The sequence below is a fragment of the Crassostrea angulata genome, chromosome 2 (assembly GCF_025612915.1).
Source record: "Crassostrea angulata isolate pt1a10 chromosome 2, ASM2561291v2, whole genome shotgun sequence".
Taxonomy (NCBI): domain Eukaryota; kingdom Metazoa; phylum Mollusca; class Bivalvia; order Ostreida; family Ostreidae; genus Magallana; species Magallana angulata.
The window spans coordinates 12,122,199-12,136,488 of record NC_069112.1 but is presented as its reverse complement, the minus strand read 5'-3'; the positions used below and the strand labels follow the sequence as shown (position 1 = coordinate 12,136,488).

The 14,290-nt window shown below is 37.3% G+C and overlaps 1 protein-coding gene across 1 annotated transcript; it reads right to left on the bottom strand.

Moving 5' to 3' along the window:
- Positions 1 to 6,725: 6,725 nt before the first annotated feature.
- On the bottom strand, positions 6,726 to 7,529 carry LOC128173897 (zinc finger CCHC domain-containing protein 9-like). The gene has a single exon (XM_052839571.1). The coding sequence runs from the start codon at positions 7,527 to 7,529 to the stop codon at positions 6,726 to 6,728; it is 804 nt and encodes a 267-aa protein (XP_052695531.1).
- Positions 7,530 to 14,290: the final 6,761 nt, after the last annotated feature.

Here is a 14,290-nt window from a genome sequence, read left to right as displayed (position 1 = left end):
ATGCTTCTCGTGTTTATACGTTATCACACATTTCAATGCTCATTGATTCGTTGTTATTTTCATTTCCAATGATATCGGTCAACGATGCATCAAACCATTGATTTAAATCATAGTTCGTAAAATAAAGGAAAAAACTGCCATCAATGAATATAATACGTTTTACAGTCGTACGATTTGAAATGTAAATAAATTCATCTATGTTTATTTGTGACGTTTAGCTGCTGAGAATTAAATGCATTACACTACCAATTTCAACAAAATATAGGCGATATTCACATACGTATCTGTAATCTATGATAATGTGATTCTTCATTTGTCTAACAAAGTATTAGAATTTTTTATGAGTTATGAGAGAGAGAGAGAGAGAGAGAGAGTTCAGCAGGATGTAGTAAGTAAAAGTTGAAATATATTTAAAAAGCGTTCGGTAGGTGCAGGCACGATAAAACTAACCATTTTTAAAGAAGTTGAAGTATTATTTACATTCAGGCCGTAAAATAATAAGGGTCACAATATTGGTATAACCTCTTCTCAATGGTTGTCAGATTCATTAAAAAGCATACTAATTGCTGATTTTATTAATTTATTAATCAAATTTTATTTTTGATTCTGAAAGAATATGTGAGTTTTAAAAAGTTTATGTACATGTGCATTCATTGTAAATATTTTGATTGTATTCGGACAGTTGAAAATCGAGTAGAGAACACATGGTTAAAAATAGAATTGGCTTTAAAATTTGTATATTGAAGCACACTTAAATATTTGATACATAAATTATATATATATATTGATAAAAACGTCTGTATGCTGTATTATGTATTTGCTGTCTGTTTAGGACTATTTTTCCCAAAAAAGAAGCGCTCGGCAATCGCGTAATTTTTTAGCGTTCTGTAAAGTACAGCACCTGATTGGAGTACATGCTTATATATATATTTTTAAAAATGTTTACGTTTAACTAAGCGAAATTGTAAATGTCATGGAGTCAATAGGCAAATCAAATTCGCCAATCAGGCAATAGCAGTTAACTAATGCCTATGATTGATAATTTTACAAGGTAAATTAATACAAGTAAATATGAATTTTAAAGCACTCCCTGCTCCCCTGTTAAAAACTCTCGTTACCTGCTTTCTTTTATTAACGATTTTTGTGCACACATTTATTCGAAAATGGCTCAAATTTTGTTACACGGGTCCGATAAAAAGATGAAAGGATGACCCCTAAAATTTCTCTCCCAAATATTTCAAGAACGGCCTTAAATTTCAAACACCGGTTGAATAACATATAACTTATTTTGTACAAGTTGTATGTGCATGAATGGCAATGTTCATGTAACTAAACAAAAAATGACACTTTTTGAAATCTATAAGTTTCTGAATTCATCATTAAAACTAGTAATGTTAGACGGCCCATGCAGCAAGTTTTTCTAGTCGAGTCTTTCGTTCAACAGCGAATCGATGGTGAACATTTCAGCGGGGTTTACAACAAGAGGGTGAAACGACCACGAATTTTGACAGGTTTGGCTAAAAAGAGTTTAAAGGAGATGGATACAAAACATAGGTGCGATTATATCTTGTAGGAGATAAAAAATTATTAATTTATGTTTGCCAAAAATACAAATTTTTATCATAAGAATACTTTAACATTTATATCCGTCGATTATTTCGATTTCTCTTTATTGTTTGGTGCCTGATTTGAAATAACGTTTCGAGGTATAATAAGTTGAGAAATTTCTTTAAGCTGCATCTTCCGATTTGTCGGCTATTACATTATCAAATAATTTTCCTTGCAAACCAAGTGAATGATCTTAAAAAGTTACAGATGTATTTTCACGGAATTGCTCTTCCTTCAACGTTAGAAATATTCAAAGTAAATAAAAATAGATTTTGGGCATACAAAAAAAAACCCCAAAATACATCATCGGAATGTTTAAAAAAGAAAACCGTTGGGTTTCATCCTTCGAATGATTGGGTTTATTCATCCTGCATGTTTTGCAATGATTATAAGCAACGTAAACATAAAAACTATTAATGAACAAATGTACACTGCTTTATTTTTGTTTAAATAGTCTTGCTGGATATTTCATATGTTATAATAGATTATTTAAAAAAAGACAGATGTCAAAGTCGTAATACAATCATACTAGCTTCGACGTAAGGGGCCAGTTTAATCACGAGGCGAAATAACGCAAAACCCTTTTATGTCGAATATTATGTGGATACACCAAAAATTGTCTAATCCGGCGGAGGGTGGTTCTGAAAAAAAAACGAAAAACGAAAAAATACGATTGAAATACTTTTTGAATCAAATCATCGTTATTGATAATTTTTCAAGCATCCGATTTACCTGAAAAATGCATGCTTAACCGTAAATTGTTAAACAAAACATTAACAAGTCAACAGGTGGCTGAAACACCTGATGGCGAGAACTGTTATGATGCAGGGAAACAATGGATAAATATTAATATAATTAGAATTTTATTTTTAAAAATTGAGCATTTTGACAGAATAATATGCAACTCAGTACGTGTAGCCATACAACGGGAATACCAAACATTATCGGCAGTCTTACTCTCACAGTATCCTGAAACACGGCCTTAAAAAATGGGGTGAACTATAATCTAATTATCTAATTTTTGCAATTCATAACAAGACTTTACGGTATTAACTGAAATGATTTGCTAGTTTAGATCTAATATTTACAGTTATTTAAATCAATAGCAACGACAAAAAAAAAAAAATGGTCGATAATTGAGCATTTAAAATATCTCGCAGAAGGCCGACCGATTGATAAGTAGACGGACTATGGGAGATAACTCTCACTAATTATAAGCATAATGTTTTTTCATTTCGCCGGTTTACAGAATAGACAAGATCCGGATAGCACAATTTCTTTTAAACAAAAATGATGGGAAAATGTCAGGGGGCTGAATAATGCCGCCAGATTGGGCAGCATGCCGTAATACCCAACATACGGATTAAACGAGTTTTAACATTTACATAATTTTTGCATTGAAATATGGCTTAATTGACAGGGAAAACTACTGCAACGTATATTATTGCACACATACAAGTACTTAGCATAACCATCGTTTAAAATCGTACAATTATTTTATTGAAAATTGGATCAAGCAGCTTTAACATTAAGATTTACATGTGTAAGACACTTTATTTGTCATACTAGTATGCTTGATCATGTGCATTAATTATGTTCAATACCCGCTTATTCTCCAAAATGATCTACAATTCCATTCACAACTGTGGTCATTCAAAATCACATGAATTAATCAAAATTTTAAATTTTGTGTCGATCTCAACTGTTATGTATCCAAGAAATCTATTGATTTTATCATGTGTTACGTAATTAGGTACTAACGTTTTAGGGGGTTAAACTTCATAAAGAAATTACTATTTTTCCTTCGTAAATATTCACAAAATCGAAAACAGATTTCCTACGGAGATTAATGATGGGAAATGTTTACATCTCTTCTCAATTCGGAAGTCTCACGGAATATCTAGCACAATTTTTCAACGTTGTCATTCGGGCTTTATAATGGCTGATGCAATGCAAAATCCCCGTAGACTTTCTTTTTTTAGCCGTGTATTGAAACCTGACAAGCTAGAAGGGGGCGTTACAAAAGGGAAGTCTTGGGATTTTTTCATACTATCGAATGGACGTCGTGTGAATCAAGAGATATTTACAAATGTCGAATAATTTGAGAAAATGTGTGGCAAAAATATCTTGGGACAGACTTTATGTATAATACGTTTATATATCCCAACAATATAATGATTTTCTCATGCGTTACCTAACTAGGATATTAGGGGCCAGAGGTAAAATAATTTAAGCTTTTCTATTTCAATTGGAAGAAATGCAGGTATTTAAAAAAGCAACGTTAGAGAACTTATAAAAAGCATTACAGAAAAGCATTAGTACTTCACCCCTTTTTCCATATCATGTTTTGTTGTCGAAAATTAAAGTCGATGACGTCATTTCACCTTCTAAAAATCGGACGGAAGACCTCCTCGTTGCTCGCAACGAGATCGTGTCTAGTTTTCTTTGTATTTTTCGTATGAAACGAAGTAAAACTCATCTATTATAATTACTTTAGTTAATGAAAAAAACAATACATTTGAAAGCGGCTTTTAATGTAAAACGAATGCGTGTACTCGTACTTTTTTTTTTTTTTTTATGAACTATAATCAATTTTTTTTAAAGAAATAGAGTAGAAAATACATTGTAGATGTTAGTATAAATCTGTGTTTTTAGCGATACTGTTTAATTTTATGTATTTTTTCTTTAATTTTCCACATGCTTACTCGGTGTAATAAACGGAGTACAATGTAGTTTATTTCGATAAAAAATCGAATTTTTTTCTTTTAAGAACAAAATCATGGGACGCAGTACGAAATTCTTTAAATAAGCGTTTTTAAAAGCATTTATTTGAGATAATTACAGTATTTCTATTATAAATGGGGGAAAATTGCCTTTAAATAGGCATTAAACGTTTTCTAAAAAATTCATATGTCCCAGAGAAAGGGGGGGGGGGGGGTTCCAACCCCGGAACCCCCCCCCCCTCCCCCTCTTGATCCGCCAATGCAGTGTACGTGTGTGACAGTTAAACCTCGAGGTCTCAGTCTGGCCATTGGTAAAGCATTTCCATGGGGCGATATAAACGGGCAAAGAAAAGCAGTAAAGGGTAGAAATTTAGCAGTGCAAACAAGCAGAGATTTACCGGGGATTATAAAAGTGTTTAAGGCTCCAGAACAGGGGACCCCTGATGTAGCCTGTCTGCTTGCCCAGTGGGACTTTGGTACAAATGTGTGCAGAGTGGAGCCTTACAAGCATTCGGACACCAAGGAAAACAGGGAGTTGTGGTTCAAGCAATGTTTATCGGAGCTGGGAAAAACACCCTATTCTACCTTTGGTTTTCCGTTTAGGATAGGTTGTGACTCGGCAGGGGGCGATTGGAGAGTCTAATGGAAATTGATAAAGGAGTTTTCAAATACTTATAGTAAAAACAGTGTTTGTAGTTGTAGAATCGCCTGTCAAACCTGTCCTGGACCTCACAAATTCCTCTGACGATGATATACCGGCGCCCAAAAAAAGAGCTATCGACAGTTCTTCAGACAGCGATCAGAAGGAATCTCTTCTACTTCTGACGATTCCAGTATTAGTTCGTTGTCTGATTTTTCTTATTCTGATAGCTCCTCTGATTCCAGTGATTCTGAGCAAGACAATTCTTTCATTTGTATTGACTTACTGTATCTTTTCCATGTAGGTAAAAATGCTACTTATTTTATTAATATAGTAAATAAATCGTTGTTTATCTACAAAAACAGTTTTTGGGACTATTTATTCAGAAACTTGTAAACCAGGTCTCATTAATTTTATATGTTATTTCAACTAATAGCTAAAGGTAGCTAATACTTAAAAGGCTTTACAAACCTGCTATTTATACTATCCATGAATTAGATAGGGGGTCATACAAATAATCCACTAAAGCAATGATCTTATTTAATCAGTCTACCCTCAACTGGTCGCACACTTCAGCAATGATCTTAATTAATTGGTCTAACCTCAGGTGAACCACTCTCTACTCAGGTGTTTACCTGTCTACCCCTCAGGTGCACCTGCATACATCGGTGTTTTACCTGTCTACCCCTCGGGTGCACCTGCATACATCAGTTTTATATAATTTTTAGGGCCAACACCCAAAACACCATAGGAACCATAGTACTACTAATGTTATTTATACAACAAGAGTTATTATTATAGATGTCCACTAGACGGCCATCTAAACGGAGAAGGCTGGCATTAACGAGCCAGGCTGAGACCATTCAGCCTCCTACATCAGTACAAGCGGAGACAGTGCAACCAGATGCAATGGACCAATGACACTGTTCAGTCAATCTGTGCAGCAGTGACCGCTCAGGTATTTGAAAACTTAAAGGGGGCAGGTTTGTTACCAAAACCAACAGATGCGAGCAACAAAGCGGCCACAACATCCGCAGCAGGTGCTCCAACCTCCCAAAATGAGGGTATGCATGATCAAAATAACGACTCAAGTTCAATTCATATTCCTGCTCAGGATATTGTCTCTACGTTTGAAAATTAACACATGTACAATTACAAGCCTCTAGGAAGACCTTTGTACTCCAAAATAAATGCAAAGCTACAAGACAAAATTAGAAGTAGGGAGTTTATTGTCTGATGTTTTGGTTGATATCACATCAGCCAGCAGAACTTGATTCGCATTTTGCAGTAAAGAATCAAAAAATTGGTCTTACCTCTGGGGAAAAAAAGTTTTAACAATTGAAACTTGGACAAATGCTTTTTTAATTTGTTCATCTGTCATTAGGAAAGCTAATCCCACCAATCCTTCAATATCTGAAGATTTAGCCATATATATGGACCTTATTCGACAGATTCAAAAGGATGGAGGGGATTGATTTTTCAATGATGTCAATTTTCGCCAGGCCATGAGTAGTATAAGGCCTCTAGATAGGGGGGTCAACTGAGGTCAAATCCAAAATGGCGTCTAAATTATTGAGGTCAAATCAAAAATGGCGTCGAAATAAAGGTAAACAAAGGCAGTATAGAGTGAAAACGAATTTATTGAATGAAAACATGCAATTAGAACAAGACAATAATGATAAACCGTTAAAGTTAAAGTTATTAAACGTATTTACATTGAAGAAATAATCCTTTTCTTTCACGGATTTCGGTTTTTAATCGAGGTCGGGTTCCTCAATGAACATGTTTTGATTGTTGATTCTCTTCATTCGCCCCGGTATTTTTTGTTCGATTTTCATTTCCTCATCCAAGTCTTCTTTTTTAGGTTTTTTGGTTGGTTTTTTTCTCTCTTTTTTGATTTTTTTGGGCGGTTCAGTATCTTCAATATCCGAAGTTTGAATGACTTCTTCGATTTTTGTGCAGTCCTTGGTCCAATGGCCTGTTTCTCCGCAAGTATAGCAAGCGCTTCTTTTTTGTGCTGCTGTTTTCTTTTTCTGTTTTTCGTGTGGGTATTTATTAGCCCAGTGTCCTTCTTTCCCGCAATTGAAGCATTCGTTGGTTTTAGTTGGTGCTGGTTTTACGTTCTCTTTTTCAGGGCAGTTGGTAGAATAATGTCCCGGTTCTCCGCAAGTGAAGCAGGTACATTTTGGTTTGATTTCTTCGGCGCTGTTAGTTTTTTTTTTCTTTTGGTATTCTTCTTTGTGAGGGCATTTCGGTGAAAAGTGACCTTCCTCTCCGCAGGTATAGCATTTATAAACGGTAGTCATTCCTCCTTGTTTTTGCTGTATTTCTTGAATTTTTTTCAGGATGATGTCGGTATGATTAGTAATTTCACTGCTCATGACTTCGAGGGTATCCAGAATTCCTTTTTGATTTTTTTTCAAGATGATGTCGGTATGATTAGCAATTTCATTGCTCATGACTTGCATGGTATTCAGAATTCCTTCTTGAGTGGTAGTTATAACTCCGAAGTCTTCCTTGCTCATGTATGAGGGATCCTCGTGATCGAATGCAGCCATTTCTAAGGCTACGGTGTCCTGCGACTAGGTCAAGAGAGATGGATCATAGTTCATGATTTTGAGAGAATGATTTTATTTAATAAAAAGTCCTGTCTTATATACCCTCGTTGTTTACATGACTGAAGTTGTTATTGTTAAAATCGCTGCAGCTGTTTGACCTAAAAAAAAACATCTGTGAGTTTGACGTAAACACCTGCAGCTGTGTAGTGGCCTTGAGAAAGTTCGTAAACATGTTTGTCTGAGGGTATATAATAGAGGGTTTTTTATCATTTTAAAAATCAGAGAATGATACTAGAGCAATTATGATGTCTGATATTGCTTCATTTTCCTTTGAAGGGTATTTGTTGGTGACGAAATGGAACGCGATGGCGACCGGGGAGAAACGACAGAAGTTAGTACAGATCGTGGAGATGAGCAAACAAATCGACAACCTGAGATGGCTTCAGAAAGTACTGATATTGATCGCGGAAAACCCGAATCCCGGGAGATTGCCGACGATTTATTGGACAGCCGAGGGAGCCAAACCAGGATTGTTGCAGAAATTAACCGGGGTGACTTTAAAAGAATATCAGAGTTGGAATTGTATGAAGAAAATGTTTACCCAAAAAGGAAGAGAATGTACTCACATAATTCGGCAGGTCGATCAAATGAAAATTGCGGCTCTGGAGTTTGCGTACATGAAACTAAAGAGAAATCTGAACATGCCTCAATGTTTGATTGTAGAGGACGACAGCGAGAACGCTCGACCCGTGGACGAAGAAGGCGTTGTCCCGGACGTGGCTGTGTTAAAACAAGAGAGCCAATAAAAAAAGTAAGATTTGATCCTGAATTGAAAATTTACGAAGTTCCTAACGAGGATCGGACGAGCGAATGGATGACCGCTGCAGCAGACCGGAGTCGATTTGAACGGCGTATTGAAGAGATGAGCCATCTCCTTGATCCGATTTTTAAAAAACGCTATCAATTGTATGAATGGTTTTGGCGTACACCGGAATATGGCTACGAACTTTCTTGTGTTATAAAAAGACGCATAAAATTGCCTGAACGTTTGATTAACAAAGTGAAGTTGATTTAATATGTTTGTATTCTGAGTTAAATGTGTTTGTATTATTTTTTGAGTTATTGTGTTGGTATTAATAAAAAATTGATTAACCAAAAAAAATGTGTTTTCTATGGTGTATCTTGAGTACAAAAGAGTTAAAACCAATGATATGACGTCACAGCGCGTGCTGAAACTGTCGATTTCAAGGTACTTGAACTATTGAACTCAGATTTCCTTGACAACTGTCATTTAGCTTGATTGAAACTCCGCCCCTTTTGTTAAGCTCCACCTTCTTATCGTAAATATCGGCGTTCTCTATACCCGCACTTCACTAGTTACCTAGTATTTGCAAGAAAACACAACCATGAGTACTTCAGTGCCAGTGAGCCATAGTTATCCTCGCTTGTTCACGAGACAAATAATCGAACTTTGGGATTATCAGTGGAATCCTGTCCACCAGAGATATGACCGGGTCTGTTTTAGGCCATTGCACTTGTTTGAAGATGAGGCCAATCCTCAGAACCTCTCTGATGAAGAATTTTATAGGCCGAACCCCATCATGGTGAACGAGTTAGAGGAAACTGTAGAGCGGAGGATGGTGCCCCCTACCAGACCGCCGCCGCCCATGCTTGGTGCCAGGAGCTATTATCGCCATTCCAGTGAGCAGCCCAGCGGTGCTTGAGTCCCCGGCCAGTCCCGATCCTGAGGAAGCTTACTCGCCGACAGATACTCCGACGAAGACGGTCACACCGTCACCGCCGCCATACTCACCAAACCGGACGCATTGTGACCGATCGTACTTTGTAGCGAGGCAGGACCATTCATTTGCCTTATCATTGGACTGCCCGGACAATCGGCGAGCTAGACCAGCGGGACCGTTTTCGCCAATCCGGAGGAGAGCACCATCTCCCCCCCCCCCCCCGACCTGTAGGACGTGGAAGAGGAGGCCCTTATCCCGTAGGGCGAGGGAGATCGGGACCCCATATCCCGTCAACCATTCCATCCCAGAGCTCCGCCTTTGTCCGACCATTCCAGCGGGCTAGGAATTTATTCGCGGATTTCGTACCTAGCAGTCCGCCCTCTCCTCCTCCCATGGTACGGACATTTCCTGGACCTCCGCCGCCGCTGCCTCAGCCTCCCAGGACTCCATCTCCTCCTCAGCCTCCCAGGACTCCGTCACCAGCTCCCAGGGCCCCGTCTCCGCCTCTTGTCCAGATGCCGCCGTCCAGGACCCCGTCTCCGGACATTTTCCTGGAGCTTTATCAACACGGCCGGCACCCCATTGACGACCGGAGCCACCTAACTATAATACCAAGTTGGGCCATAAAGGCAGAAAAAGAGATAAGTGGAGAGTGCGTCATTTGCTACGGGGAGAAGGAGCATCTCCAGAATTTGAAATCATAACATTGAAGTACTGTAATTATCAAAATAAATGACAGTTGTTCATTTATGTGTTTTATCAGTTAGTATGTTTAATTAATTGTATTTAACTTATTTGATCACGTGTTTATATATATGTGGTTTAAATGAATCTCAAGAACACTTTTAACGATCCTGACTATTTCATTATTATATCTACAGAAAGAAGAGACCTCAAAAGTACGCTGCGTTGGAGAAAAGGTGCAGGAGGTCAAATAATAAGCAAGAAAGACCCTTGCTGGGAGAAGAACTCTCCGCTCTTCAACAACTCATAGATTGTATGGTCAAAGACCTGGCCCAGTCAGCAATCTTAGTAAATTATATTACAGATTTTATTAAAAAAAACTGTAAAAGAAGAGTGGAATTTAAAACTCTGTGACATTACAGATTCATTGGTCATTATAAAAAGACTTAATTGTGACTGTTTAAAAAAGATAGATTGTATATACCATATAGACAGGATTATTTAAAAAGACTTCATTGTGACTGTTTTAAAAAAGATCGATTGTATACACCATGTAGACAAATTTAGCTCAATCTTAAATTTTTGTAAATTTTATATCAGACTTCATCAATAAAAACTGTATTTGTTCTTATACTACTGTTTTTTTTAATCATCTAATTGATAAGTTTTTTACTTACTGGCTTGACTGCAGATAGTAACCATGGATTCTGTAGAAAATTACTCGGCCATGATCCCCTTTTATAGTTCATTATGACCTTCAAGTTGTGACCTTTTTACCTGTATGTTATTAAGTTGACACAATACGTGTTCTAATTATCAAGGAGACATCAACTTGATCAAGGTCATTTCACAAAGGTCATTTTAAACTCACTTGACCTTGGTGTGACTTTACTCATCACTTAACCTCGGTGTGACCCATAAAGTCATCCTGACTGTCAAGTGACTTCCTGATTAGGTTCCAAGGTCACCTTGGGTAACTTATTTGACCTTGGTGTGACCTTACTCATCACTTGACCTTGGTGTGACCTTGGTGTGACCCTATGACGTCATCCTGACTGTAAGTGACTGTTCCCTGTCCTACATACTACAACAGACTTTCAGGTCAGTATTTGTGACTCTTTTACTCGATCCAACATCCAGGCATGTGTTTACCTCTTTTACCAAGATGGCGGGAACACCGAGGGCGAATTGTCGAGACCCCCTGCGTGTAACTTTGGTGGGTCATTCCTTTATACGTCGCCTCAGAGATTTAATGAACAATAGTCCTGAGGACAACAATATACGTTTGAATCGGGAACAATACTATGTAACTTTTGTGGCAAGAGGAGGTTCGACAATTTCTAGACTTTGTGCACTACGTGAGTTTACCTAGTTTGTTGCGCGACCCAACATTGTGTTCATTCAATTTGGAGAAAATGACATGTGCTGCAGCTCCCCTAATATACCCATATTGGCGCAAGAAATTCTTTCGTATGCGCATTATTTGTTGCACGGTTGTAACGTGCAACATGTAGTGATTGGACAAATTCCCAGGCGTACTTCCCAACGCGTGTCAGCAACATTCAACTCGGAGGTGATTTCTCTGAACCTTCAACTCGCTTCGCCATGTGCATTACATGATAACATTTCTTTTAGGAAGCACTGAGGTTTTGGGCGTCCCTTGATTTCCCTCTCTTCCGATGGAGTGCATATCCGAGAAGACATGAATGGGAAATACTCCAGAAAGTATCTACAAAGCATTAAATCTGCTATTCTGCATGTTACCCAATACCTTTAGGTGGGGTTTTTAGTTCTCAATTATAGCAGACAGCTACATGTATCTACTTGGAATATTTCAGAGAGAATGCCTGTATTTTCTTGTAAATTGTTAACTTATTGTATGTGTAATGTTTTGTCGCATTACTCCCTAAGTTAACATTAAGTCTACAATATTTATATCACTTACTTGATTCACTTGGTTAAGGTCTATTTGCCCTATGACTTTGGTCAATTATTATGAATTTGTGCTTTAAATTTCAAGTGTGTGCCTGTTATTTGAAATTCAAGTCTGCTGCACTTTGGTTTTGTTTTCCCATTCTTACCGAGTTGGTGAGATAAACAACTTAGCTTGTTTAATCACCAAAATTTACTTAAACAACTTAGCTATTTTAATCACCAAAATTTACTTAAACAACTTGGCTATTTTAATCACCAAAATTTACTGAGTATGAGCTCAGTTTGTTTATTTGCACAGAGTTCGAGCTCTTTTATCAATTACCATAACCCTAAGAACTATTGTGTTCTATTATTTATCTGCACAGAGTTTGAGCTCTTATTTAAAGTGTCATTGTATTTAGGTACATTTTTGTTGTATATATTGTCTTGAAGCAGTATCACTTGTTGCCAAATGTTTTGCAATTTAAAAAAATGATTTGGAATACTAGATTTCTCTGGGTATGAGCTCAGTTTGTGTATTGGTGCAAAGTAACAGCTCTTCTAATTGATTGTTACTCTCTGTTTCCTCAGACAGTGCCTCCCAAAAATAGTAGACGTCATGTTTTATCAACAACACAATCTTCTGAGATTGATCAACCCTCTTAACGACAGAAGAAGGGAAGTCAAAGTTTAACAATTGACTATGATCTGCTCGCCGACGCGATCCTGAAGAAACAAAAGCAATTCAATCTAAACCCATTAACCATTGTACATCACAGTGTGATGCCACCACCAGACACTGAACAAATCGGCACATCCTCAGTAGTGCCAAGCGGAAATGCATGCCAACAAAATCAACCATCTGCAGTATTAAGCCAAATAGACACCATCCCAGCAAGTCAACCTGTGTCACTACATGTATCACCGGATCCTAACCAACAACCCTGCCCTTAACCCTCCCTGGAGTCAGACACACTATCGGTCCCTGCAGTGCTAAATATTTGGAGGTGAGTCAGCAACCAACCATGATCCCCAGCCCTTAAATACAAGAATTTCTACTGATAGACCTGTAAATTTCCCAAGATGTCAGTTTTAATGGATTTCAGCGGTTCCGAGGAAGAACAAGAAAGTCAACAGTTTGCATTTAGAGTTAGAAGACACGGAAACTGATTCATAGGAGTGTAACGATATTGACAGTTTATCTACCCCGACGAAAAATAAGAAGAGCGCACGTTTATTACGGCCGTTGTCTTCAAATAATGACGCTGGATCGGATTCAGACTCAATCTTGGTAAGAAATCTGTAATGACTCTATATTTATTAGACTATATTTTACTGCCAGGCCCCCTATATAAGTATAGTGCATCTCTCTCTCTCTCCCTCTCTCTCTCTCTCATGTACAAACACAGTTTGAGTAGTAAAATTGCAAGTTAATTTCATATCTCTCTTACACTTTGGCCTTTCTCTTTCTCAAGAAAGCACCATTACATTTAATATTGTTTTCGTAAAGTAACATTTGCAATTAGTTATTAATATAGTAGCTGCAGAACTTCTCTCAGACTTAAATAAGTGAAATATGATTGCTGGTATTTTATGTCGGGATCAAGAGTTGCCATTCTTACTTATAAACAACCCACACCGTTTTGCTTCATGGGGCTGGTTAGGTCGTTTAAAAGATATTAAGATGCTAGTAAAGTAATGACATCAAAAGTTAAATAATAATAGTTTTTTGAATCATTTGTTTTTATCATAATTTGCTTTAGGATTTGTATTCTTCTAATTGGAGTCGGATCAACCTGTGATTTTTGTTAACCTACTCAATTAGGAATGTTCTGATGTTGTATTACAGTGCTTATTGCTTCTACGGAACCAATCGGACAGCTTTTAATTCAGGGTTCATGTGGTTCCACGAAAAGTTATGTACAGTTTTGTGTGGACAAAAATATTTTGGAAATTGTCATGCTAAATGCAGATTCACCAGCCCTAGATTGTTCAGGTAATCAATTAAGCACATATTCCCTCAAAGGGGGTAGAGGAGATATACTTCACTTATTATCATCATTGACAGATCCAGAAAAAAGGAGGATACATGATCGCATTGCCTCAGATAAATTCTTCCTGTTTATCTATCTTTTCTTTCTTGCTATATACATAAGAGGTACCGTCTTGTGGAGAAAACTCCGCCTCCTGTAAGTTTTAAACATTTTCAACCACTTGCTACCTTGTAAAATACTGCTGATCACAAAGGAATGTTTGTGCAACTTGTGCTCTATAATTTTATATCAAAGCTTGTTTTGTCGCTTCATAGACGAAAGACCAGTGTGTCCACCAGTTACATTATGGTTGCAACATTATGGTCATTATTATCCCATTGTGCAACTTGTTGCGACGGGGATATAACATCGCTGTTGTGCGCGTGTG